The following is a 26,896-nucleotide window of genomic DNA, read 5'->3' on the forward strand; positions in this document are numbered from 1 at the left end:
GGAGGTGATGTTGCCAGTCAGGATGCTCTCGATTGTACATGAGTAGAAGTTCCTAAGGATCTTCTGACTGACTTGGAACTTCCTTAGGCACCTGAGGAAGTAGAGGCGTTGTCGTGCCTTCTTCACAACACTGTCAATGTGTGGTCCATGTCAAGTCCTCGGATATGTGGGCTCCGAGGTACTTGAAACTGTTCACTCTCTCAACCGGTGCCCCGTCGATGCTGAGGGGGCTGTAGTCCTTGACCCCCGACCTCCTGAAGTCCACAATCATCTCTTTTGTTTTGCTGACGTTCAGGGAGAGGCAGTTCTCCTGACACCACTGTGACAGATTCTCTACCTCTTCCAGGTAGGCCCTCTCGTCGTTGGCAGAGATCAGGCCCACCACTACTGTGTCATCAGCAAATTTGATGATTGTGTTGTTGTTCCGCTGTGCCACGCAGTCATGTGTGTACAGGGAGTAGAGGAGGGGGCTCAGAACACAGCCCTGGGGGGCCCCTATGTTGAGCGTGATGGATGAGGAGGTGCAGTTGCCTGGGTCTTGGACTTACAGGAAGTCCAAGACCCACTACCAGAGGTCATAGTTCAAGCCCAGGTCCCTGAGCTTGGCTATGAGTTTGGAGGGGACTATGGTATTGAATGCTGAGCTGTAGTCAATGAACAGCATTCTCACATAGTTCCCCTGCCTCTTGTCCAGGTGTGATGCTGCTGTGTGCAGCACATGGGCTATGGCATCCTCAGTGGATCTGTTAGGGCGGTATGCAAATTGTTGTTTATCAAGTTATTGGCAACGGATCGCTGTCCAGTATGTCGAGCTGGAGTCCCGCTAACGATAGCGAGTGCCCGGACCGAATATGGATGAGCACCACTTCCGGCGCGTCACTTCCTGTTTGGGCGATCCGACGATCGGCCACCAGATGGCGCTCTTGAACCGTTGGAGAGTTGAGAGGAGATCAACAGGGGATCTCAAGTCTCCGTGGGTGAAATATGATTGCCATCACAGATTTTTTAAATATTGATCTCAAAGACGCCTTACGGCGTCATTGGCAGATTACGCATGGCGAGCAATGACGTGGTAACACGTTCTTGGCGAGAAAAGGGTTAATGTCCCCTTCTTATTCGATATATTTTTTTTATTTTTTTTGAATTATCTTTCTTCCCTCTCCTTTTTCCAATTTTTCTCCCATCCCACCCTTCCCGGTTGTTGTGCACTTTCCCCTACTGTTGGTCCGGGAGACCGGAGACTGTCACATGCTTTCCTCTGACGCATGCGCAGCCTGCCGGCAGGCCAGCCTGGTCGCGCAGATTCTCACCGGGGAGAGTGTAGCGTGTGGGAGGCCGCACTATCTCTCCCTAGATCCTACCCTTGCTGAGCAGGCGCCCTGACCGAACTGTAGGGGTCGCTGTCCACAACGCCCAGGACCCACCCTTCAGCTTTCCCACCCTCTAATACTGCCAATTGTATTAGTGTGAACGGCCAGCCAAGCTGATAGCAATGCCGGGAGCTGGATTCGAACAGGCGAATCCAGCATCTCCGGCGTTGGTGACGAACGCAATCTCCGCTACGCCACCTGACCGCCACGCCACCTGACCGCCCCTTTTATTCGATATTTGATTCGCCATCTCTGTGAAGTATTATGTGAATGTATTTCGTGAAATTAACGTCGTAATTAATATATAAGTGGAGTGGTCGCTGAGCTCGGAAAAATTACGCAGCCATCCGATCTGAACGTAAACCGGAAGTCTAATTAGAGTAACATTCTCAATGACTGAATTTGTTTTACCTTTCTTCTCAACCAAATAGGCTAGTGACTTGTTCTTGGTAGACTAGTGACCTGTTCTTGGTTGGCTAGTGACTTGTTCTTGGTTGGCTAGTGACTTGTTCTTGGTAGGCTAGTGACTTGTTCTTGGTAGACTAGTGACTTGTTCTTGGTCGGCTAGTGACTTGTTCTTGGTAGGCTAGTGATTTGTCCTTGGTAGGCTAGTGACTTGTACTTGGTCGGATAGTGACTTGTTCTTGGTAGGCTTGTGACTTGTTCTTGGTAGGCTAGTGACTTGTTCTATGTAGGCTAGTGACAAGCGTGTGTGTGTGTGTGTGTGTGTGTGTGTGTGTGTGTGTGTGTGTGTGTGTGTTGTTGTTGAGAGAGAAAGAGGGAGAGAGGCTGCTGCATCCCAAGGCCTCTATTGACTAATAGGAACAGGAATAGAAGCAGACTGCCTGGTGGTGGTTTGCTCTCTACCAAGCCCACTTTTCTAGTTGTCTTTAGATATTGATGTTGACTGGATTATATATTTAGCTTGTTTCCCCCAGTCTCTCTGCAGGACATAAATATGAGGAAGGCATTCAGATGCTCTACCGTGCAGGACCAGCAGGTGGTGTCAAAGAGCACCACGCCGACTACCGTGGCTGAGATGTACGACAGCAGCGACAAGCCCCCTCCTCTCAGCTCCCTCACTGCTTACAGGTAGTGGAAGAAGTACTCACCTTTACTGTACACAGTAAACACTTCCTTTACTTAAGTAAAAGTACAAATACCCAGATAAAGTAGTACTCAAAATCCTATTTAGAGGAACACATATAAAAATATAAATAAATAGAATGTTAACAATCACTTTCCATCACAGACCTTACATGCTTATATATTTCACATTAGACACGTTTGTAGAATAGTGTTCCGGGCTCTGCAGCTCTGCAGATATACTATTGGTTTCATTCAATGACCTGTTTACTTTTTTGCAAAGCATCGTGGGAGGACTAACACTAGGGGGAGCTGGTTGGCATCGGTCTGGTAGTCGGTAGAGAGATGTGAAGAAGACCGGTATTATCCACGAGGGGATGGGGTACAGGTACGGGGTCTATTCGGCGCTATCCACGGGAGCGAGTGGATGTCTTGGCCAAGAGCATCCTACTTTTGAAAACCAAATGTGCAGTATCGGAGCAGAAGAAATAACGCTGCGTGCCGTAAGCTTATCAATACCAAGTATACCAAGTACACACATAGACACAGTAGTGGACAATACTCCAGTCCTTCTACTCAGGAGCTGTAGAGAGCATCTTGACCGGAAACATCACTGCCTGGTATGGAAACAGCACGGCACAGGACAAGAAGGCCCTACAGAGAGTGGTGCGCTCAGCCGAGCGTACCACAGGTATTGCACTACCTCCCCTGCAGGTTCTATACAACAAGAGGTGCAAATCCAGAGCCTGCAGGATAATGAAAGACCCTCACCACCCCAATAACAGCCTGTTCCAGCTGCTGAGGTCAGGCAGACGCCTGCGAACCCCAGCTACTAGGACAGAGCGGCTTAGGCTCAGCTTCTTCCCCCAGGCCATCAGAGCCCTGAACAATGAACATTGAGTGCCACAGATCACTGAACTATCCACACACAAGCACACATGAACACACACACGACACGCACGCTGTGCACGCTCACACACTAGCAGCCACTTAACACTTTAACATGAGCGAGCACACACTCATGACGCACACACGCACACTTATGGCCAAAAGGAAAGGCCACTTTAAATTAGAATAACAGGAACAGTGTATTGCACTACCAAAGCTACCTAGCATGTCCTATATGCTCTGTAAATAACTATGTACAGATACCGAGATGTCACACCATGTTACCTGTTACCTGTTTATTGCACAATGTTGTTTTTTATTGGATTCTATTATATGTTGTACCACTGTATTGCACATCGTTGCGGGCAAGACCACCCGCATTTCATTGTATACTTGTATGCCGTGACAATTAAAACTCTTGACTTGACTTGACTATAGTGATTAGGTTATGCCAAGACGAAGAGGACGTTCGGCAGATGGACTGAAGATGAAAGTTGTTGCGTGTTAGAACGTTCAGTCAGGCTAGCCATGTCGGCTTTTTAACACTTTGGGTGCCGGGAGCCGTCTTTAGACGTCTTTGCTGGCCATGCTAAAGTTGCCGGGGGACGCTGTACGTCGTCTTTATATCAATATTTCAAAAATCTGCGATCGGATTCATAATGTCCCTCCGCTGGCCTGAGATCCACCAGCAGGACCCACTGAGCTCTCTGGCGGTTCAGGAGCGCCATCTGGTGGCCGATCGGCGCAAGCGCTTAACAGGAAGCGCACTAGAGGTTTTGCTAGACGTCCGTATTGCTTCTGGCCACTCGGTACATGTCCCGTGACTCTAGCTCGTCACTCTACATAGCGATCGATTGCCAATAACTCGATAAACAACATGATTTGGACGTATATACCATTATACAAGCTGGAGATGGACCGGGTAATAATATATCCCATAATGATAAAATTTCTACTCGACGATGATCGCCCAACGGCGCGCGGAGACTGGGGTGAGTTTCAGCGTGTAACGTTACCGTCTTCGATAATAACTGATATTATCAACATTTGACCCACATTAGATGATTGGTATAACGCTGCCCACGGAATTATAAACGCCCCCTCGCTCATCCGGTCAACATCAGATGACGTGTAGTAACTTCTAGAAGTACGTCTAGTTGGAATTTTTTATATCGCGCTGATTGCCATCAAACTGTATTTCATCATCAATATAATGCATTTGGGGCATTACGTTCTGGAGAAAGCTGCAGAAAGAGATGAAAACATACTTATACATTAGACCATACTTTACTATGAATATGTGAATGAAAAAGTTTAACGTTGCTACACAATGAACAATACATATAGGACTTTGAATGGGCCCTAATAATGGCAATGTAGCAATAGAATTTAAAAAGTTATAGCCCTGCAAAGAAGGGGACTTTCTCCATAGACAAATAGCGCTGGCAATCTATGGTATATCATTAATTTAACCTTAGGCAACCAAAGTGTTAAAGGCAGGGACAGCTAACTAGCGTTAGCTACGTTATCGAGTGCTAACGTGTGGCAGATAAACTAGGAACAGACTCCCAAGTTCATCCCAACGGGGGGGACAATATGGACTGGTGAACTTTGTCATCTCCACGGTTGTCTCCTTCCTCTTGGACGTTTGGTGAGTTTTTAATGCAATCTATTCTGTTCCCGCCGTGGATCTCTCTCTCTCTGTCTCTCTCTCTCTCTTTCTCCCTCTCTCTTGCTCTCTCTCTCGCGCTCTCTCTCGCGCTCTCTCTCTCGCTCTCTTTCTCTTGCTCTTGCTCTCTCTCTTGCTCTCGCTCTCTTGCTCTCTCTCTCTCGCTCTCGCGCACACTCTCTCGCGCTCTCTCTCTCTCTCTCGGTCTCTCTGTCTCTCTCTCTCTCTCACTCGGTGTGTTGCATCATGCAACAGGGTCTGCTCACACTGTACTCGTGCAGTTTGTGACGTGTTAGGTTAGGTTAGGTTTACTTTATTTGTTCAAGGGGGACAGTGTACATTAATAAAACATTTTACAAATGTAAATGCACCCAATATTAGCCAAAAGGCTCATTTCCATTGGCAGTCCCCCTGCCAGAAGGTACAGGCTAAAATCCTGTGTAAAAAAAGGGTTAGCAATAAAAACAATAAAATCAAGATAAATAACATTAGAATAAAAACACAACAAAAGCACATAGACATAGTAGGGATACAGGTCACAATACAGTCATGGACACAAGGACAGAGCACATCATGACATATTAAGAGACCCAGACATAGACAGACGCACCATATCCACACACACACATACACACACAGACACCTCAGTGTTGACATTTCTGGTTTTCAATGAGCCATTCCCTAACCCTGCACTTGAATGAATGGTATGATGTGGACACTCTAATTGTTTGAGGAATTGAGTTCCATTGGTGGGATGCTCTGTATGAGAAGACGGCCTGGCCAAATACACTTTTTTTTAAAGGGATTGTACAGTTCCCCCTTGCCGCACCTCTAGTGTTCCAGGTTGAGGCTATGGAGTTCGAATCAAATAAGGCAAAACTGCAAATCTGCATGTCGTGCTTGAAAAATTAACCTGGCTTTAAGCTTGTTTATCAGGTTCCAGGGGTGTTTTATGCATTTTCCCTGTTACTGCCAGGTGTACGACTGTACAGGTGCATTGCCACTAAGCCTCGGGCAGCGCTATTATTTAAGAATACATTGACTGTATTAGGGCTGACCCCTATTAATCGATTAGCCGACTAATCGGTCGAAAGGAGCCGTAGTCGACTGGCCAACCTCTTAGTCGAATATAATAAAAAAATTATTAAAAAAAGTTGTACATTTTTTTTTATTTTTTTTTTATCATTCTTTCCTAAATAAAATAGTTCTAGAAGCGTGGCTAACGCTAATGGCACGCATACCAGAGGCTAACTGCCTACGAAAACAGGCACAGAGGCACTGAAAGAGGATTTCACCCATCTAATGAACACACTAGACTAGACAAATATCAAGATGTATCCATCAGTGGACCAATTGCATGCTTTTGCAGAGGACAAGAAGCCTTCAGTCGACTCCTTCAGACATTAAGCACCCCCCACAGCCCAAATGGAATGATAAAAAATGTTAAAAAATATATATACTGTATATATATTTTTTTTTTTTAATATTATACTTTTTTAAATTTTTTAAATTTTTTTGTCGACCAATAGTCGACTAACGGCAAATTTTGGCCAATCCTAGTCGACCATCCAAATCCTTAGTCGGGGACAGCCCTAGACTGTATCATATGCCCAGCATCGGGCAGCGCTATTATTTAAGAATATGTTGACTGTATGCCCAGCCTCGGGCAGTGCTATTATTTAAGAATACGTTGACTGTATGCACACACAAAAAAAGAAAAAAATATGTATTAACACTATGATCGCCGCGGACGAGTTTTCATGTCATTCCTAGCCATGATCATTCTGCCGAAGACGCCGTAACTCGTCTTTGATGTCAATATTTCTAAAATCTGTCATCGAAATCATATTTCCTTTCCGGAGCCCTGAGACACACTGCTGATCTCCTCTCAACTCTCTAGCGGTTCAAGAGCGCCATCTGGTGGCCGATCGGCAGATCGCCAACCGGAAATTAACCTTTGAACCGGTAGTGCTCATCCATATGTGGTCCGGCCACTCGCTATCGTTAGAGAGACTCCGTATTGACACAGTGAACATCGATCGGTGCAAATAACTCGAAAAAACAACATGATTTGGACGTATATACTATTATACAACCTGGAAATGGATCGGGCATTTCTCCATCCCATAATAGAAAAAATTCTGTTCCACGCTCATCTGCCAGCAGCGCGAGGAAGCCACGGTAAGATTCAGCGTTATTTTCTAACGTCTTCTATACTAACTGATCTGATGAACATATGACCCACTCTGGATGAATCATCTAACGCTGCCCACGGAATTATAAACGATCCCCCACCCATCCGGTCATCATCAGATGATGCGTAGAAACTTCTAGAACCACGTCCAGTTGACATTTTTTATCTCGCACAGATTCCTACCAAACTGTATTTGATCATCAATATAATGCATTTAGGGCTATAAATCACGTTCTGAAGAAAGCTGCAGAAAACGATAAAAACATACTTATACGTTTAGACCATATTTTAGTATGAATATGTGAATGAAAAAGTTTAACGTTGCTACACCCTGAACAATACATATAGGACATTGAATGGGCCATAATAATGGCAATTTAGCAATAGAATTTAAAAAGTTATAGCCCTGCAAAGAAGGGGAACTTCTCCATAGACAAATAGAGCTGGCGAGGGATGGTAAATTATGAATTTAACCCATGGCGATTAAAGTGTTAATACAAAAAAATATATATATATATAATTATATTTCTTTTTTCTTTTTTAATTTTTTACCTTTAGGCGGGGGGCCTCGCGTTTAAATCTCGCACAGGGCCTCGCATTTCTCCCAGACGGCACTGCCTACATATACAAATTATTCCAAATAGCATTACAGTACACAAACAGAGTATCAGATCACAGAAAATACAATAAAAGGGATTAAACTCTCACAGTCATATCTTTACAGTGTAAACTACAGTATCTGTGTTTTTCTTTAATGTATACTAATTTCTTTTTCTCTCAATGCTCTTCAAATTATTTTTAAAACTTATCTTACTGGTTATCTGAGTAAGATGTACTGGCAGTTTATTCCTATATGACATGGCTCTATATAACACATCACATATTACACGTATTTGCCATCTTCCTAAGAGTCAGACAAGAAAATTGATATCAGTTTAATCTCTACGTGTCAGTGTTGGAGTTGTTGGAAGTTGTATTTCTTAACTTTTGATGGAGCTAGGCTAGCTGCTCCCTACATGTCATGTATGTTGTGAATGTCATAAATGTCAATATGAATTGAAAATGGGGGACCCTGATGTAAACAAGACAAACGTCTTTCTCTGGTCTGCATTTAACAATTGTGTGTATCAGTGGAGGCTGCTGACCAAATTTTTAGGTGAAGCACAAATTCTTATATTATATTATATATTAAATAATATTTTTAAAACATCCCCCACTGTGTGTCAGTGGTCAGTGGACACAGATGAAAACATATTAACATTAGGTGACAGCGGACCTGACCAGATGAAAACATATTAGGTGACAGCGCACCTGACCAGATGAAATCATATTAGGTGACAGCGCACCTGATCAGATCAAAACATTTTAGGTGACAGCGCACCTGACCAGATCAAAACATATTAGGTGAAGGTGACAAGGAAGCCACAGACTCATACCCCCCCGACACTCAACTAACCGCCTCGGACAGTCCTTCATACCAGTGGCCATCAGGCTCCACAACAGTGGGCAGCGACTGCTGCCAGACATCGACCTAGAACTAATAGGAACCCAAGTAGGACAATAACACTACCTTATGCATACTGCACCTTATGTGGATACTGTGATACTGTGAATAATGAATAATGTATATTTCAGTTAGTTAGATAGTAAATTATATTGACCTATTTGTTTACACTGCTTGTGTTGTTTTCACTACCTGTACCCCCCCCCCTTCCCCCATGCTGCTATGATGCCTGAATTTCCCCAAGGGGATCAATAAAGGAATATCTTATCTTATCTTAAAAGGAAAGATGAAATTACCTACCTGGGTTCCATCCTATAGAGGCAAATCTTTCCTGTGACAAAATGGGATCCAATGTAATAAAACTAAGTCAACCAACGAACTAGATTCCTGTACCGGATCTCCTCTCTGGTAAACAAGAATACCTTGAAGACTCTAACAGGAGCACTCATTCAAGGGTACTACGACTATGCTTGCACCTCATGGTACCAAAGCACCTCAAAGGCACTAAAAACAAGATTACAAACATCACAAAACAAACTGGTCAGACTACTGCTTGACCTTACTCCTAAAACCCACCTCACCCCTGTCCACTTTGACAACCTAGGATGGCTTAGAGTAGACGACAGAGTACAGCAACTTGCAATGGGCCTGGTCTACAAGATACACTACACCACTAAGATACCCATGTGCATGTCGAAATACTTCCCAAAGGTCAGTGAATACCACGACCACAACACCAGAGGGAGTTCCACAAATCATGTTCAACCCAGATAAAAAAAAAAAAAACGTTTTTTTTTAATAAAAGAAAATAGTCATAACTTAGAAATTAGATTGCATAGGTCTATGAATCGATATCGCGATTCTGTTTCAATTAATTGCCCAGCCCTACAGTGTGTACAGTAAGTTAGCTTGGTGATTATCATTGTGATGTAGGCTAAGCTGCCTAGCTACTGTTAGCATACAAGCACTGTAGCCTACTTACTTTTTCATCCACAACGTTTTTTCTGATCCAGATGCATAAATCCACTTCTTCATGTTGCTCAGTTGCTGGTTTATACTTCGGTCCTAATGTTGGCGCAAAGTTTAATTTAGCCTGACTTGTTATAGCTGTACAGCTTACTAACTACTAAACAACAACTTTCTCATAGTCTCAACTTTCACATAGTCAAAATGGGTCCAGCTGCATGTGAGGAGGATAGGTTTAGCTCGGGCCAATCTCAAGTTTCTCAAGTTTCTTTATTAGTTGTCATACAGAAGTACAGAATACTTTTATACAAAATGCTTCTTTATGTTACATTTTGTATAAAAGTATTCTGTACTTCTGTATGACAACTAATAAAGAAACTTGAGAAACTTGAGATTGGCCCGAGCTAAACCTAGCCTCCTCACATGCAGCTGGACCCATTTTGACTTTGCAATGCAGAAATCTCTGATTGGATTTGCAAGGCTGCCAATCATATTCAACCTCCGTGTATTGGATGTCAAGGGCTGTCAATCAATCAATCCTCCATTCAATGGCAAGAGTTTAACTGCACAGACCGTTCTTAGATGAAGTTAATAGCCTATTTTGATTCGCTGTTATTTATTATTTATTTAACAATGGGTCACACCTGTGAAGTTTTCTTCACGAATAATTACTGCAGGCAATACTGCAGTGCAGGCCTGCTCAGAGCTGTCAATTTTGGCAATTTTTGAAGAAAAAAAAATTCACTGGCATTTTTTTTACAGAGGAAAACATTTATAATAAAAAAAAAAAAAAAAATATATATATATATAGTTTTTTTTTTTTTTTAATATATATAGGTATATGTAAATTAATAATAATTATGAATTATGAGTGAATTTGTGTTTCACGTGTTGTCATAGAGAAACCTCCACTGGTGTGTATTGAGTCGTACTGTATTGTACCCATTCTGCAATCTGTTAAATAAAGTTTTCATTCATTCATACTTTTCCAGTCATTGTGCTAAGCTACCATGCACCTGGACCTCTCTCTCTGGGGCTAATGGACATGCAGTTATTCTCAATAACTGTCAAACTAAATGAATCTGTGCAAAACTGTTCAGAGTTTTTGGATGTGTGTGAGATTATGTGCAAAATAAATCCATTGTTTTTTGGTGAAGTGACCCGTTAACACTTTGAATGCCCAAACCCAGTCTTCTCGGGTTTACCCCCGCGGGTTGAATGCTCATAACGAGAATATTCATTTTTTTCTCGTTTTTTTAAATTTTATTAGCGATCTGAATTAATATTTCATCAACCGAGTCTACCGTTGGTAATCCTGCCCCGCCAGGCACTCAGATGTGAAAAAAGCGCCCCCTATCGTCTCCCAGATGGTAATTCACCCTTTTGGATTGGATTCAATGAAAACGCATGGGGAAAAAAGACCCGGACTCCACATTTTACTTCTCACGCAAGCAACCAGGGCTGATCAGCTTCTTGCTGGACCATCAGAGCAGTGGGGATTATGTGTTTTACTGTATACGTGGTGGATCAATAAAAGGATCGATTTTTGGAATGGTCGATCAGGAATTGGAATAATACATTTGGATACCATCTGATCTCAGGTAAGGAATCTATTTTACCAGTATTAGGATAATCAGACCTCTTTTCACTGAGATATAAGCTTTCCCCCTATATGTGATATGGCTGTTTTGACTGTGCGAGTGATCAGGAAATAAGAGAATCGATTTACAGCTTGCGGCACCAGCGTGCATATGTACACATATACTATCGATAATCTAGCGTTTATTTGAAAACGATTAATAAATAGGCCGAACAATGACAACGTTCTAGAATATTACAGTACATCAGCGTTTAGCAGGGATTCTTTTTGAAAACGAGGGCTTTTCAAAATGATATAAAACGGAAATGAACCGATAAAAAAACAATCCGCTTTGACAATGTTGACTGGAAATGGGTCATTGATAATGCGACGGGCAGATTAGACACATAATTTATAACATAGATTAGGCGATATTAACGTTAACATTGAAGTGGTGCTGGGCATTCAAGCACTAAATGTGCGCCCCCTGCTGGGCATTCAAAGTGTTAATAGTGTTTACACATTTCTGCATGTTTATATATGTCAAAATACTTCCCAAAGGTCAGTGAATACCATGATCACAACACCAGAGGGAGCTCCACAAATCATGTTAAACCCAGATTCGGCTCAAACAAGGGACTAAACACGTTTCGCAATTATGCCACATCAATGTGGAACACCCTACCCAAAGCTGTAAAGGAATGTGAATCACTACCCACCTTCAAAAACACTCTCAAAAAACACCTACGGGAGACTGCAATTCGAAACTGGCCCCTACAAATGTCCTAACCCAGTTGTACAGTAAATGACCAAGTATGGCTTTGTCAGTATTCCAATGTACAGTGTACAGTGTCCGGCCCCCCCTACCCACCCCCCCACCTCCAATGTACAGCCCCCCACCCACCCAACCCCACCCCACCTACCCAACCTCCTCCAATGTACAGTTTCTACGTCAAATGTATATACACTCTTTTTCTGGACACTTTTTGTATCACAAACAGTACTGTATTTGCAAATCTGGTATGTCATAAATGTATAGATGTAGCAGTACTGTCTATCTGTATGTTGTGTATGTCATATATGTTATGATGAATTGAAAATGGGGGACCCTGATGTAAACAAGACGAAAGTCTTTCTCTGGTCTGCATCCCCTTAACAATTGTATGTATTGAGTTTCAAGTTTCAAGTTTCTTTAATAGTTGTCATACAGAAGTACAGAATACTTTCATACAAAATGCTTCTTACTGTTACGCTCCAGAGACTGTGCTAGACAAGATAGTATCAAATAACATAGTATAGCATGTAATTTTAGAAGAAGAAAATGAGGTCACAGTGTTCGGTATAGACATATGTACAATGTTCTGAGTTACCATATAATATACAATACTATGCAGTGTACTAATGTACAGTACTATATAGTGCAAAGCAGAAATGGGATGAGGTACAATTTAGGTACAATTTACAGTAAGGTGTACGAGTTGTAGTGCAATCCTTCATCAATAAATATAAAGTGTGGGGAGTGGGTGCTACAGTGTGTTTGTTTAAAGTGGGTGTGTGCTATAAAGTGTGTGGAGTGGGTGCTACAGTGTGTTTGTTTAAAGTGAGTGTGTGCGTGTGGATGTGTGTGCTATGTGCGTTTGCTGGTTGTTGTTGTGTAGTGTTCATTCATTGTTCGTTTAGCAGCCTGATGGCCTGGGGATAGAAGCTTCTTCTGAGTCTTTCTGTGCTCGCCTTGAGACTCCGGTATCGCTTGCCTGACCGCAGCAGTTCAAAGAGGCAGTTGTTCGGGTGACTGGAGTCTTTAATGATTCTCTTCGCCTTGCCCTTGCAACGCTTGTTGTAAATGTTCTGGAGGGTGGGGAGCCCCCCTCCAATTGTGCGTTCGGCTGAACGTGTCACTCTTTGTAGTCTGCTTCGGTCTTGTGCAGTGCTATTCCCAAACCAGGAGGTGATGTTGCCGGTCAAGATGCTCTCTATTGTACATGAGTAGAAGTTCTTAAGGATCTTCTGACTGACTTGGAACTTCCTTAGGCGCCTGAGGAAGTAGAGGCGTTGTCGTGCCTTCTTCACAACACTGTCAATGTGTGTGGTCCATGTCAAATCCTCGGATATGTAGGCTCCGAGGTACTTAAAGCTGTTGACTCTCTCAACCGGTGCCCCGTCGATGCTGAGGGGGCTGTAGTCCTTGGCCCCCGACCTCCTGAAGTCCACAATCATCTCCTTTGTTTTGCTGACGTTCAGGGAGAGGCTGTTTTCCTGGCACCATCCCGCCAGGACCTTGACCTCTTCCAGGTAGGCCCTCTCGTCGTTGGCAGAGATCAGGCCCACCACCACTGTGTCGTCAGCAAATTTGATGATTGTATTGCTACTCCGCTGAGCCACACAGTCGTGTGTGTACAGGGAGTAGAGGAGGGGACTCAGAACACAGCCCTGGGGGGCCCCTATGTTGAGGGTGATGGATGAGGAGGTGCAGTTGCCTGCTCTCACCACCTGGGGTCTGCCAGTCAGGAAGTCCAAGACCCACTGGCAGAGGTCATAGTTCAAGCCCAGGTCCCTGAGCTTGGCTATGAGTATGGAGGGGACTATGGTATTGAATGCCGAGCTGTAGTCGATGAATAGCATTCTCACATAGTTCCCCTGCCTCTTGTCCAGGTGTGATGCTGCTGTGTGCAGCACATGGGCTATGGCGTCCTCCGTGGACCTGTTGGGGCGGTATGCAAATTGCAGGGGGTCCATGTTGATGGGGAGGGAGGAGCAGATGTAGCCCTTTACTAGCTTCTCAAAGCACTTCATGGCTATGGAGGTGAGAGCTACAGGGCGGTAGTCGTTGAGGCAAGCAGGCTTGGATTTTTTGGGTACAGGGATAATAGTGGACTTCTTCAGGCAGGTGGGGATGACAGCCTGTTCTAAGGACAGGTTAAATATGTCAGTGAATACTGGGGCCAGTTGGTCGGCACAGACTTTTAGGACGCGGCCGGGGATGCCGTCCGGACCTGCTGCCTTCCTGATATTCACTTTTTTAAAGGTCCGCCTCACCTCATGCTCTGTTACCCTGAACACTGAGCTGTACTGTACTGTACTGAACCCATTCTGCAATCTGTTAATAAACTTTTCAATCAATCAATCAATATACATGTATATGTGTTTAATTAGGGACATTAACATAACAACATGCTTAAACCAAACCAGTATTTTCCTTACTTTGGGAGCTTATAACTCAAAACTCATACAATGATACATTTTTGGAAAATGTAAGACTCACAACCTAAGAATACATTTGAGTGGAATACACCTTTAACATGACTCCTCTCACCATGTGGATGATGTTCTTTTAACAGAGAAGATGGCGTTGATGGGATGAAGTTCTACACTGACCCCTCCTACTTCTTTGACCTGTGGAAAGAGAAGATGCTTCAGGACACAGAGGACAAGAGGAAAGAGAGGAGGAGACAGAGGGTGAGAGTTAAGTTTACAGAAGTGAAGTGTTTTTTTACATTCAGTTGTATGAAATACTAGCCTGTCAGAGAGTTCTGGCCAGGTTCTGAGTGAACTGGGAAGTTTCAGACAGGTAGCGAACAGGGACAAAAGTTAATCCTCACGGTATGATAGGTTGAACAAATGCAAAAAAGTCTAAATGTTTTCCACCTCCAGGCTAATGAGTTTTGCCACAGCTTTTTTAGCAGGTTAAACCCAATCTGAAGAAAGAGCAGACTGGATTAGTTTGCAGTGATCGAATGAGAGTGATTATGAAGTGATGCAACAAAGGTTCAGATTCAGGCTCAGATTCAAACCAAACTCCTACTGTACACAGAGCTGCCTGTACGTCTGTACGTCACACAGCATGAAACACACTCCTACACAAACCTGCCTCTACGCCTGTATGTCACACAGCCTGAAACACACTCCTACACAGAGCTGCCTGTACATCTGTACGTCACACAGCCTGAAACACACTCCTACACAGAGCTGTCTCTACTCCTGTACGTCACACAGCCTGAAACACACTCCTACACAGAGCTGTTTCTACTCCTGTATGTCACACAGCCTGAAACACACTCCTACACAGAGCTGCCTCTACGCCTGTATGTGACACAGCCTGAAACACACTCCTACACAGAGCTGCCTCTACGCCTGTATGTCACATAGCCTGAAACACACTCCTACACAGAGCTGCCTGTATGCCTGTACTAGGGCCCTACGGAATCCGCGATCACGGAATCACAGAGGATTTCACGGAATTGAGATATTAACACGGAATTCTGAATTATGGCGGAATGGCGTGGAATTTGCTTAAATTATACATAAATCGGTTTTCATATAAATGGCCATGGTATTTTTGGTGAATTATATGAATATGTACTGTTGGACTGTGGTAATTCCATGTACGAATAAATAAATGATGATGATGATGATGATGATATAAATCAATCTTCACTACGACTCTAAAACGGTGATGCTGCACGGTCGATGGAGACGCAGAAATGACAGCTACCAAATCCATTCCGGGATAACGGAACGCAGTGCGCGGTCCGCAAGTCACTGACTCGCGTCGCACATCTCTTTCTCTCTCTCTCTCATTCTCTCTCTCTCTCTCTCTCGGAACACAGTGCGTGCTTACTTGCGTCACGCGTAATGAGAGTCTCTCAGAACGCAGTGCGTGCTTACTTGCGTTGCACGTAATGAGAGTCTCTCTCGCGACTATTTCACTCGCATGTGCCCCTAAAAATAGATGTGTGCGAACTGGAAAAGTAATTTAGGAGCACAGAGGCTTTGCGTAGTGGGCGTGTCAACGCGCAATTGTCATTTCATAATAGACACGGAGCAGAGCGGACCTTCAATTCTAGAAGCAAACTAGCTCTTCAGCCCTGCGTTTGACAGCTGTGTGACAACTTCTCTTGCGAGTCGCGCAGTTTCTATGTGTAATGTAAACTCTGCGACGGGTCCAATCGTCAAACATGCTTTGCATCCTCACCAGGGGTGCGTTGGTCATGGGATGGGGTTGCACGCCGTGCAACCACGTCTGTAACTCCTTCCAAGCACTGCAGACACAAGTGGTTTCCTTTCGACAGGTTTATTAAAGGCTTGGTCCTCCAATCCACCGTGAAAACTTAAACAGAAACATATGTCGCGTCAGGTCAACACAAACAATAATATACACGGTATGAAAACAACACATCAGAAAAGCAAAATACAAACAAACATTAAATACCTCGTTGGCTGCATGCTACATAAAAAGGGGTCTTATTCTTCTGTTCTTGGTAACAGTCTTGATAGTGGTACACTACACATAGTGGTACACTCTTAGAATTTAGAGAGCCTGTACAACTCGTCTCGGACCATTCCTGCCGCTTGCTCGCAGGTGTCTCAATCAGTCCCAGTCTCCGACCATCCCTGCCGCTTGCTCGCAGGTGTCTTAATCAGTTCCAAAGGTAAAAACGAGACAGCAGCCTAACGGGACACCATATATGACCAGACGTCAAAATGAATATATTATAAATTGTAGCAAATTAAATAATAAAGAAAATAAGAAATGAAACAAATACATTCTCAAATATTACACTTACAAACTGAAATATCATATAAATGATGAAACCATATAATGGCCACAGTTACACTCCCACCAAATCGCGTGGGATTTTTCTGAACATAATTTGGTTATCTTCTAAATTAAATATTTCTTGTGGTCATTCAGCCGCTAGTTGTGCCCCTCCTGGGGACTTGTACAGAACTTGTAAGTCGCCCTGTATAAAAGCGTCAGCTAAATGACTAAATGTAAATATCATTATTAACATAAATTCCAGGCAAACATTAAATTAGTCTGCTTCAAGTAACGTTACAACCTTCTGTACAGGTATCAAGGAACACTTTTAGTTATAGGTTTACCTTTTAAGGTGGTGTCACTCACCAGCAATTTCAATTTTCTCACCCTACCATCTGACCCCGTGTATGGCCCTTAAACATAGACAGGTAAGTAAGAGATCATGTATTTTGAGATTCTTCCTCCCTTCCACATAGATCGGATCAAAGCAGTCTATGCCAAGCAGTCTATGCCAGCGTAAGTGAAGGGTGGAGTTGCTTCCGCTCTTGTGGTAAGTCACCCCCTCTTTGTCCTTCAGTACATCTTCTGTACTTTTTACACTCGACACATTCCGAGAATCTCTGTAGGCGATCCAATGATGATCTGTTTTCCTTTGCTTTAGTGTTGCACACAAAAGCCTTGTGGAGTTCAGGATCATCTTCCTTAATTTCTCCCACCTTGAGTTCTCTGACAGGTCATTTTTTCTACTTTTTTCTTTTTCTTTTCTATGAATGGTAACGGCATTTCGTAGTGACCATTGTTCTTTTGCGTGATGGTCTCTCTCACCTTCGACAGGCACTTGATATGTTCTTGAGACACAGGGTCATGTTCTCCAGTTCTTTCTGAGAAGTCTGATTCAAGAACTCTTATGTCTGAGGGAGTCATTTCTTTTACTTGGGTTCGGCTCACATAGTGTACTTCAGTTTTGAGATTAACAGAACGTTTCACACCTGCTGTTACTCGTCTCAATACTATGCGATGGCTGATTCCGATGTCTACACAGGGATTCCCATGGCCAACAATACTCCATCCAAGGTCTGTACGCTGTGCATAAGGCTGACTTTCTTCGCCAGACACAACTTCCCTTGGAAGCAGGGCTTGTGAGCAGTCGGACCCAATGAGCAGACCTACTTTACAGTCCTGCATAGGTGCAATCTTTCCTTGGAGGTGCTTTAGATGGGACCACGCTTTTGCAGTTCCATCTGTTGGTATGTGTGTTCTGTTGGCTGGAATGAAATCCCGAGTATAGACTGGTGGTAACAATATCTTCTTACCAGAGTAAAAGCCACGGATTTGTACTGTGGTTCTTGAGGTCATAGTAGAGAGCTTGACTTTGACCTTGACTTTGGTTGCTTCCAACGCTTCTGCTACTTCCCTTATAACAAAGGTTGTGTCGCTTTGAGAATCCAACAGAGCGTAAACAAGGACTTCTTGTGTTGGTTGAGTCGTGGATGAAAGCCAGACAGGAATTATTGCAGTTGTTTGTGTGTTAGCTTCATGAAGTATTACTCTATGTGAAGTAGAGTTCGTGGTTGTTTCTTTGCATTGTGTCGATTGAGGTCTTTCTTTGTACCATTGTTGACTTGTACTTGGCTTTTCTTCATTTAGCTTGGCTTGGCTTGTGGTGGTCTTTGTCCTTCTTTGGCTCGCTCCTCATGCAGACATGTAGGATGTTGCTTGTGGCACACGTCGCACACATTCCTACTGTTGCAGCTCTTTGAGTAGTGACCAGACTTGATACAACCAAAACATAGCTTTCCGGTTTGAACAAACTTGACTCTGTCTGAAACAGTTTTCTCCATGAACGTCCTGCATTTATGCAAAGTATGCCCTGACTTCTCACAGAAAATACATGTTATGACAGTCTTTTCATTGGAACATGTGGTCAGTGCCTTTGCTTCAAAGCTTTGATATCTTGGGCATTTTGTTTTTTCAGTCTCACCTTGTTTCAGTGACTGTAGTGATGTAACAGGGTTGCAGGCAATTTTCGCTTCTCTTGTCAGAAACTTTACAAATTGGCTGAAGGAGGGGAATTGGTTACGCTCTTCTTCTTCTTGGATAACCATCCTGTTCCATCTCGCTGTTAGCCAATCAGGCAACTTTAAAAGAATTTTCCTGTTTTCATTACAGTCATTTAAAATGTCCAATGCCTTGATGTTGACCATGGCAGCCTCGCAACTCCTGAGAAAGTCTGCAAACTCTCTGAGCTCAAAGCTGTCCTTAGATCCCATCTTGGGCCATGCTTGGAGCTTGTCTCTGTATGCTTTTGCTATTGTAAATGGATTTCCATATCTCTCCTCCAAAATCTTCCATGCTGCAACATAGACAGATTTGGTTCCGAGTAAGAAATAGCCATCAAGTGCTTTCTTAGCTTGTCCACTTACATACCTACGGAGGTAGTATATCTTCTCCTTGTCTTCAATGCTCTTCTGATCAATAAGTATTTCAAAGGAAAGTTTCCAGTCATTGTATTTCAATGGGTCCCCACTGAATAATGAAGGTTCAGGAATTGGAATTCTGTTGGCACTTAAAGCACCTGCCAGCATCTTAACAAGCTCTGCTGTACTGTCATTTGAGGAGGTGGTCACAACTTGTGGTACGGGAGACGTATACAGGGACAGAGGACTTGTGGGAGCAGGCACTTTGTTGTCTGCTACCCTCTCATGTTCTAGTACGTCTTTCCGCTCTTCTTCTGTGGCCTCCACTTGAACGTACACAAGAATTCTTGCTCGTGCCGCATTAAGACCTTTCACTGCCTCCAAATGCTGTATCTTTCTCCGCTTTTCCTCCAGAGTCCTTTGTATAGCTCCATGTTCTTCTTCCAGTTGAGCTTTAATTTTAGCTTCCTCTTCCTCTCTCTCTATTCTTCGTTCAAAATGATGTTTAACCTCTTCTGCTTCTCGTTCTAAACAACGCTTAACCTCTTCTGCTTCTCGTTCTATACGACGCTTTATGCCTGCTGCCTCTTGATCAGCTAGCTTCTTTTTAGCTTCTGCTTCTAGGCACTGCATTTCCAATTGTTCTTTTTCTTGTTCTTTTAACACTTCCAGAACAGCTTGGCTTGCAGCAGCATCAGCGACAGCATCTCGTCGCTTTACAGAAGAACTGCTTGAACGCACTGAGGTGCCTTTCCTGGAAGAAGTGGCAGAACCAGATTTATAGGCGCTTTTCCTGGAAGAAGTGGCAGAACCAGATTTATAGGTGCTTGAGTCAAATAGAGAGCCTGCTTCTGGCCACTCTTTCTCTCCTTCTTCTAACACACTTCCCCCCAGTCTAAATGTGGCTCTGGACACAATTATCTCAGAAATCCCTGCACACAGATCCACTCTTAGACGTGTGTCCTGGTCTGGAGTTGAGATGTCACGTAGTTCATCATAAATATGCTGCACATCATTAGAAAGACCTGTGACATCTGTAATGATATCAGTAAGCAGCTCATCAGACAAATGTTCTGTTGATTGTGATAACGGACCTTTAGAAGATTTAACTTGTGTCCTCCATTTATTGTAAATGTAGTTAAATCTTTGTTGCAGCGCTTTGATCTTATCATCCTGCATTGCTTTACCCTTCTCTGTTAGAGTTCTGGTTCTTTGAGATCGTTTTGGTTCCACTTGCTGGGCCTCAGCACCTTCTACCTGACTTTCTTCAGGTCGGTCTTGGGAATTTGCACTATCCCTAACACTGTCCCCTACTTCAATTGCAGGCCTAATTGGCTCTGTCATTGTAAATCACTACTTTAAATTGACCAAAATTTGTAAAGAAAAAATAGTAAATACACCTTTAAACCTTTAACATGTGTTGTACTCAAATTTGAATTAAATGCAGTACTATCCGAACAAATCAAATTGCTTAATTCAATTGGCTTTCAAAATAACCTCCACATATATATTAAGCACTTCAGAACGCTTAGGAACATAAATATTAGATGCCAATAATAGCCTTCACCTATAAATTATACGTGCCTTTTATAGGTTATAATTTCCAAAACACACTTTAAATTAGAAATGTGTGTTCAATCAGAAAATATTTATACTTTAACGTTGACACCTTAATGTGTACAAATGGTTAGCTTCAGTTAAATTATGTAGGCAAATAAGTCAAAACGTTTTAGCACGCACACCACAGTAATTAGAATTCACAGTCAAATATATTATAGAAACGTTTACAAAGCACTCTTCTTGACCTGACCACTCTTAACTTATAATGTCCAAGTCCTTTATGGCTTTATCTTGAAACGCTGCTCATTATACTGTGTGCATCTTCTTACTTCTTTGTGTTTATGCGTGTAGTGCGTATTGTTTGTGACTCATCTGTCCTTTGATGTCGGCGCGCAGGCAGCGCAGCAAACAATTGTCGGGGAAGGTCCGCTGGACGCCGGCCTTAAACTTGGACTTGCTTCATCGCCCACTTGCATCGATGAACAGTCGAGTTTTCACTGTAACTCCTTCCAAGCACTGCAGACACAAGTGGTTTCCTTTCGACAGGTTTATTAAAGGCTTGGTCCTCCAATCCACCGTGAAAACTTAAACAGACGTCGCGTCAGGTCAACACAAACAATAATATACACGGTATGAAAACAACACATCAGAAAAGCAAAATACAAACTGTTACAAAGGGTCAGATTAAACCGAATATATATATTTATTACTTGAGATATATTGTATAATATTTGTATATCGTCTGATATCCCTTGTATATTCACGGAATATCTGCTCTTCATCCTCTACATCCTTCCACTTGGTCTGATTCTCCGCCAACATGGCCTGCGTTTTCACTGTTATGCAGACAATACTCAGCTCTACCTCTCCACCAAGACTATCACTCCAGCCACTCTCTCCACCCTCAGCACCTGCCTCACAGACATCAAAACATGGATGCAAAATAACTTTCTTAAACTAAACTGCAATAAATCAGAAATCATCATTATCGGTCCAAAATCCCTCACCAGCCACACCCAGGATTTCACCCTAAATATTGATGGTACCATTGTCACCCCCTCCACTCACGTCCGTAACCTTGGCATCATCCTGGACTCCACCCTTTCTTTCCTCCGCCATGTGAACCACATAACCAAATCGGCCTTCTACCACCTCCGGAACATTGCTCGTCTCCGCCCCTCCCTATCACTCTCCGCTGCTGAAACACTGGTTCATGCATTCATATCATCAAGACTAGATTACTGCAACAGCATCCTCTACGGCTCACCAAACACTATCCTCAATAAACTCCAATATGTCCAAAACTCTGCTGCCCGCATGCTCACCTCCACCCGTCGCTCTGATCACATCACCCCTGTCCTCCACGACCTCCACTGGCTTCCAATCAAATACAGGATACATTTTAAAATACTACTCATCACATTTAAAGCCCTCAACAACCTTGCCCCTCCCTACCTGTCCGACCTCCTCCACCGTCACACGCCCACCCGTCGCCTTAGGTCTGCAGATGCCAACCTCCTGACACCTCCCACGACCAGGCTCCGGACCTGGGGCGACAGGGCCTTTGCTGCTGCTGCCCCCTCACTCTGGAATGCCCTCCCCAGCCATATCCGTGATGCAAACACCCTGACATCTTTTAAATCAGCCCTCAAAACTCACCTTTTCAATCTTGCTTTTGACCTCTAATTCTGTCGGTGTTATTTTATTTTTGTCTTGTATTATTTTTGTTCTGTTTTTTTTTTTTTTTTTTTTTTTTGCCATAGTTTGTCTCTCCTGCCCATGTAAAGCGTCTTTGAGCACCTGGAAAAGCGCTATATAAAATAGATGTATTATTATTATTATTATTATTATTATTATTATTATTATTATTATATCCCTTTACCTAGGTACAGGCCAGACCATAATATTCGTTCTCCTATTGGACAGCGACCCCTAGGCGCCAACGGCCATACCCCCAATGTCGAGTTCAAAGCCACCGCTAAGACATGTCTCAACATGCCCAGGTTTGCGCAGTAATACGAGACAGAACTGAGGTTGGCACTAGATTATTCACCTTACGTATAAATACGGCGCAGGTGGATACAGCAGTTAGTTATACCAAAACGTTGAAGCCTTCACCACGATACAACGTGCCGTGAAGTGGGCCCTTTTTGCCCCTAAATAGAGCCTTGAGAACCGCGTGCGAATTGAAAGCTAAAGTGTCAGAGTTTAACGCTGTATCGTCGAGTTCGACTTATTCTATTGTAAAGTAATAGTCTATTATGTATAGTGTATCGTGCGGCTACCGTTCTACAGTGACCAGCATTACCACCGGTTCGTCGTACCGAGCTAGTGCACTTATCCAGGCTGGGCGGCCTAACCTTGTGCCGCCATCCGAGGAGTCCTAGACGAGAACCGTGTGGATATGTACACCGGAGAACCTACACCGACGAATGCAGAGCCTTTTCCGGCTGGATTATATTGCTTTGGTACTATGGCTGCTGGAGCAGAGAACCGTCTACCCCACTGCTGTGTGGGATCTACCCTGTGAGGAGCACCGTCGAGCCCGCCTCTAGGACCCACAGAGGCTGGCTAGCTTTCATCCATGCTGCCATGCATACCGGAGTATAGCTGTTGCTTTGTCTACGGACCAAAGGATTATTGCACCGTCTCCTGTATCTGGAGTCTCTTTATTCCTCGTTGATCCAGACTTTTGCTCCCGACAATTCCTCTCCCCTGCTGGCTTACAACCGGAGGGAACCCCCTTAGTATCTCCAGCGGACTACGAGTGTGCCTTATATAATTCTTATGCTACAGGTGGTATTAATTATACCCATCTTAATATGCTCATGGACTTACGCTCTTGACCTACTTAAGTGTTCTTCGCCATATAAGCGCGACTCATAATTCTCAATATTGTAACCTACTATTGCTGCTCTGCTAATAAATACTTCTAAATATGACTTTCTTTGTTAAGCCGTATTATTGTGTGGGTGTTCACCATATATACCGTGTACTGTATGGCCAGTAATTAAAGTACATAACTAAGTAGTGGTTTAATGATACCATACTCTCAATACAGTCAGGGAATTGTACCCCTCAGTTATAATTGGTCCTTCGAGCCGGATGAATATCAGTGTAATATCTAAATATAATATTGATATTAACCATGGCCAGCGGTGAACACTCCACAAACGGCTCTCCTAAGCTAGAGCGGCAGCAGCGCAGACGTCAGCCACCTCCTTACCTAGAGGACTACGCTGCCAGTCTAATACCTAGCTTTATACAGACGTTAAATGCGGGAAAAGCGGATAGTAAAAGCATGTCAAACCCTACCGACCAGGCGACCTTGCCAGTAGAGACCCTAGTGGGTTCTAACGTAATTGACCAAGCTCACGGGGGGGACCAGGAGGGACATGACATGACTATACCCCCAGACAACGTCAACGGGACGGTCCCCGGAGAGCTCCAGGATAACGAAAGCGCTCCAGGGACGGAACCCGACCCACTACCAGAAGAGAAGCGCGCCCAGGAGATAGACCTCCTCGGAGCGCGCCAGGAGAACGGATCTCGAACGAGCACTGTCAGAAGCCGATCACCTCCATCAGTGTCTTCCCCCAGCGAGGCGGACAAGATGCTGGCGCAGGCATTCATCGCCACCCTGGCAGCCTCCACTGAACGCGATCGACTCCAAGCACAGACGCTTAGCGAGCGCGAACATTCTTCCATGGAACAAGAGCGCCTCCGGGCGCAACAGCTAAGTGAGCGTGAACACTCTACCATGGAAAGAGAACGCCTGCAGGCTCAACAACTGAGTGAGCGCGAACAATCTGCAGACCAACGAGAGCGCCTTCACGCGCAACTCCAAGTGCAAGCCCTTAGTGAACGCGAACACTCTGCAACCCAGCGAGAGCGCTTCCAGGCGCAGCAAAGGAGTGAAGACGACCGCATACGCCTGGAGACCAGACACCTCCAGACGGAAGAGAATATTGAAAGAGACCGCGCCGATGCCCAGCGCGCCGCCGCCGATGCACAGCGCGACGCCGCCAATGCACAGCGCGATGCAGCCCAAGCCCAGCGCGAAGCAGAGCGCGACCTCGCTCACATCAAGCGCGAAGCAGAGCGCGACCGATTACAAGCGCGGATAATGGAGCAATTGATTGCCAGGGCGACACCCCCTCTCTCCGCACGGAGCTCCAGGGCATCGTCAAGACAAGGGTCTAGGGCACCTTCCCCTACCCGACCAAGCGACCCGGAGCCCGGCCAACAGAAAGAGCCTATCCACGTCTCCGAACCCCCTCCCCGACCGGTCCATGCGAGACCCAGCAACCGGGAAGAACCGGCCTATGCCGCCGAGAGACTGAATAGACGTCTGCAAGATCTGGAAGACCTAGCAGAGGAAGAGGAAGAGGAAGAGGAGGAAAGTCAAGCCCACCAGCAGCATCGTACTCCATAGGACCAGGAGGTCCAGTACAGCCTAGACTTTACCCCCTAGGCCCTGCGTTACAGACCCCCGACTCAACTCAAGGGTGAGTTTGACGCACCGCCAGCCCCGAGGAACAGCACCTGGGTACCCGGGCTTTGGTACCCAACAAGTACCAGCCCACGACGACACGGACGGGGAGACTCGTCCAGGAGGCCTCTCCCCCAACGCTCACCGATGTGCCAGCCATCCATGGCATCGTACCTTGGCACACCGACGTTCCCGGATTTTACACACGAGGACAGAGCACAGTACACGGAACTACGGATGTGCTTAGAGACTATGATGTCCCCGATGAGACGTACAAATATGCTATCCTCCTCAAGCACCTGAAGGTGCCCAGAGCGCATAATATAGCGCTGGCATATTCCAACTCAAGTACCCCATACACCGCGGCTCTAGTAGCCCTCGACCAACGTTATGGACGCATATGGGACTACGTGATACAAGAGATAAGGAATATTGACCGTCTCCCCCCAGCCACAGACAATCGCTCATTGGATGACCTCTCTATCAAGGTACAATCCCTGGTAGGGATGCTGGGGGCACAAAAGGAAAAGGGTAGACACGAACTGTACGCTAACTCTAATGTAGAGAGGATATTAGAGAAGCTTCCTCCCGCCCGACAAGAGCGCTTCAGGCGGCAAAGAGACCACCGTGATCCCAACGGTCCCGAGCCATCCCTCCTAGACCTGGCCGACTTCCTCGCGAGAGAAGTCAGCAGCCTACGACTGGATACGTTTGTGCGGAGTGGACCAACCCCCAGAGATGGACCTCGGAGATCCAACGATAACCGCAGGCTGGTGACCGTCATGCACCAAGCCGAATCAGTACCGCGGAACTCCGGAGGTCCAGCTTGGTAAAGACGGTAGCCTGGGTGAGAGGCTCGAAGGTGGAGTTCATGAGAGGTAGAGGATACTTGTTCTTAATGGTGATCTCGTTGAGCTGGCGATAGTCGATGCAGGGTCGAAGGTCTCCGTCCTTCTTCCCAACAAAGAAGAAACCGGCCGCCACAGGAGAGGAGGAAGGCCGAATGAGTCCTGCTTCCAAGGACTCAGAGATGTATTGATCCATCGCTGCCTTCTCCGGGACGGTCAGACTGTAGAGGCGGCTGCCGGGAAGGGGAGCCCCTGAGCGGAGGTCGATGGCACAGTCGTAAGGCCGGTGAGGCGGAAGGGCCTGAGCCCTGGACTTACTGAAAACCTCCATGAGGTCGTGGTACTCGGAGTATGGTCGAGAGGTCCGGAGGCGGCTCACCAACGGACCTCCGGGGCGGGGGACAGGACGCCGCCTGAAGACACTGGGCATGACAGGAGGAGCTCCAACCCTTGATGGTACCGGAGGACCAGGCGATGTGGGGCTCGTGCAGCGCGAGCCAGGGCCGGCCCAGGACTACTGGGACAAGAGGGGATCTGGTGATAAGGAACTGGAGTCTCTCAACGTGGTTACCAGCAATGGTGAGCAGGACAGGGCAGGTGCGTTGAGTGATGTCAGCCAGGCGGTGTTGGTTCAATGCGAATACCTCCAATGGCCTCACTAGGTCCTCAAGTGGAATGTTGGCCCGGGTAGCAAACTCGAAGTCTAGGAAACTCTCGTAAGCCCCCGAGTCAATGAGTGCCTCCACCGTGGCCCGTTGGTCCGCCCAGGCCAGGGTGACGCTCA

General features: G+C 45.1%; 1 protein-coding gene across 1 annotated transcript in view; it reads left to right on the forward strand.

Moving 5' to 3' along the window:
* LOC311233457 (actin-binding protein WASF3-like) overlaps nt 1-26,896 on the forward strand; it is a gene marked incomplete at both ends in the record, with an annotated part of 178,221 nt that overhangs the window by 113,965 nt on the left and 37,360 nt on the right. Inside the window, 2 exons of the mRNA XM_084320424.1 lie at nt 2,309-2,462; nt 14,595-14,712. Coding sequence (XP_084176550.1) covers nt 2,309-2,462; nt 14,595-14,712 — 272 coding nt within the window. The remainder of the gene's footprint in view (nt 1-2,308; nt 2,463-14,594; nt 14,713-26,896) is intronic.

The sequence above is a fragment of the Notolepis coatsorum genome, assembly GCF_963971535.1.
Source record: "Notolepis coatsorum genome assembly, chromosome: 8".
NCBI lineage: Eukaryota > Metazoa > Chordata > Actinopteri > Aulopiformes > Paralepididae > Notolepis > Notolepis coatsorum.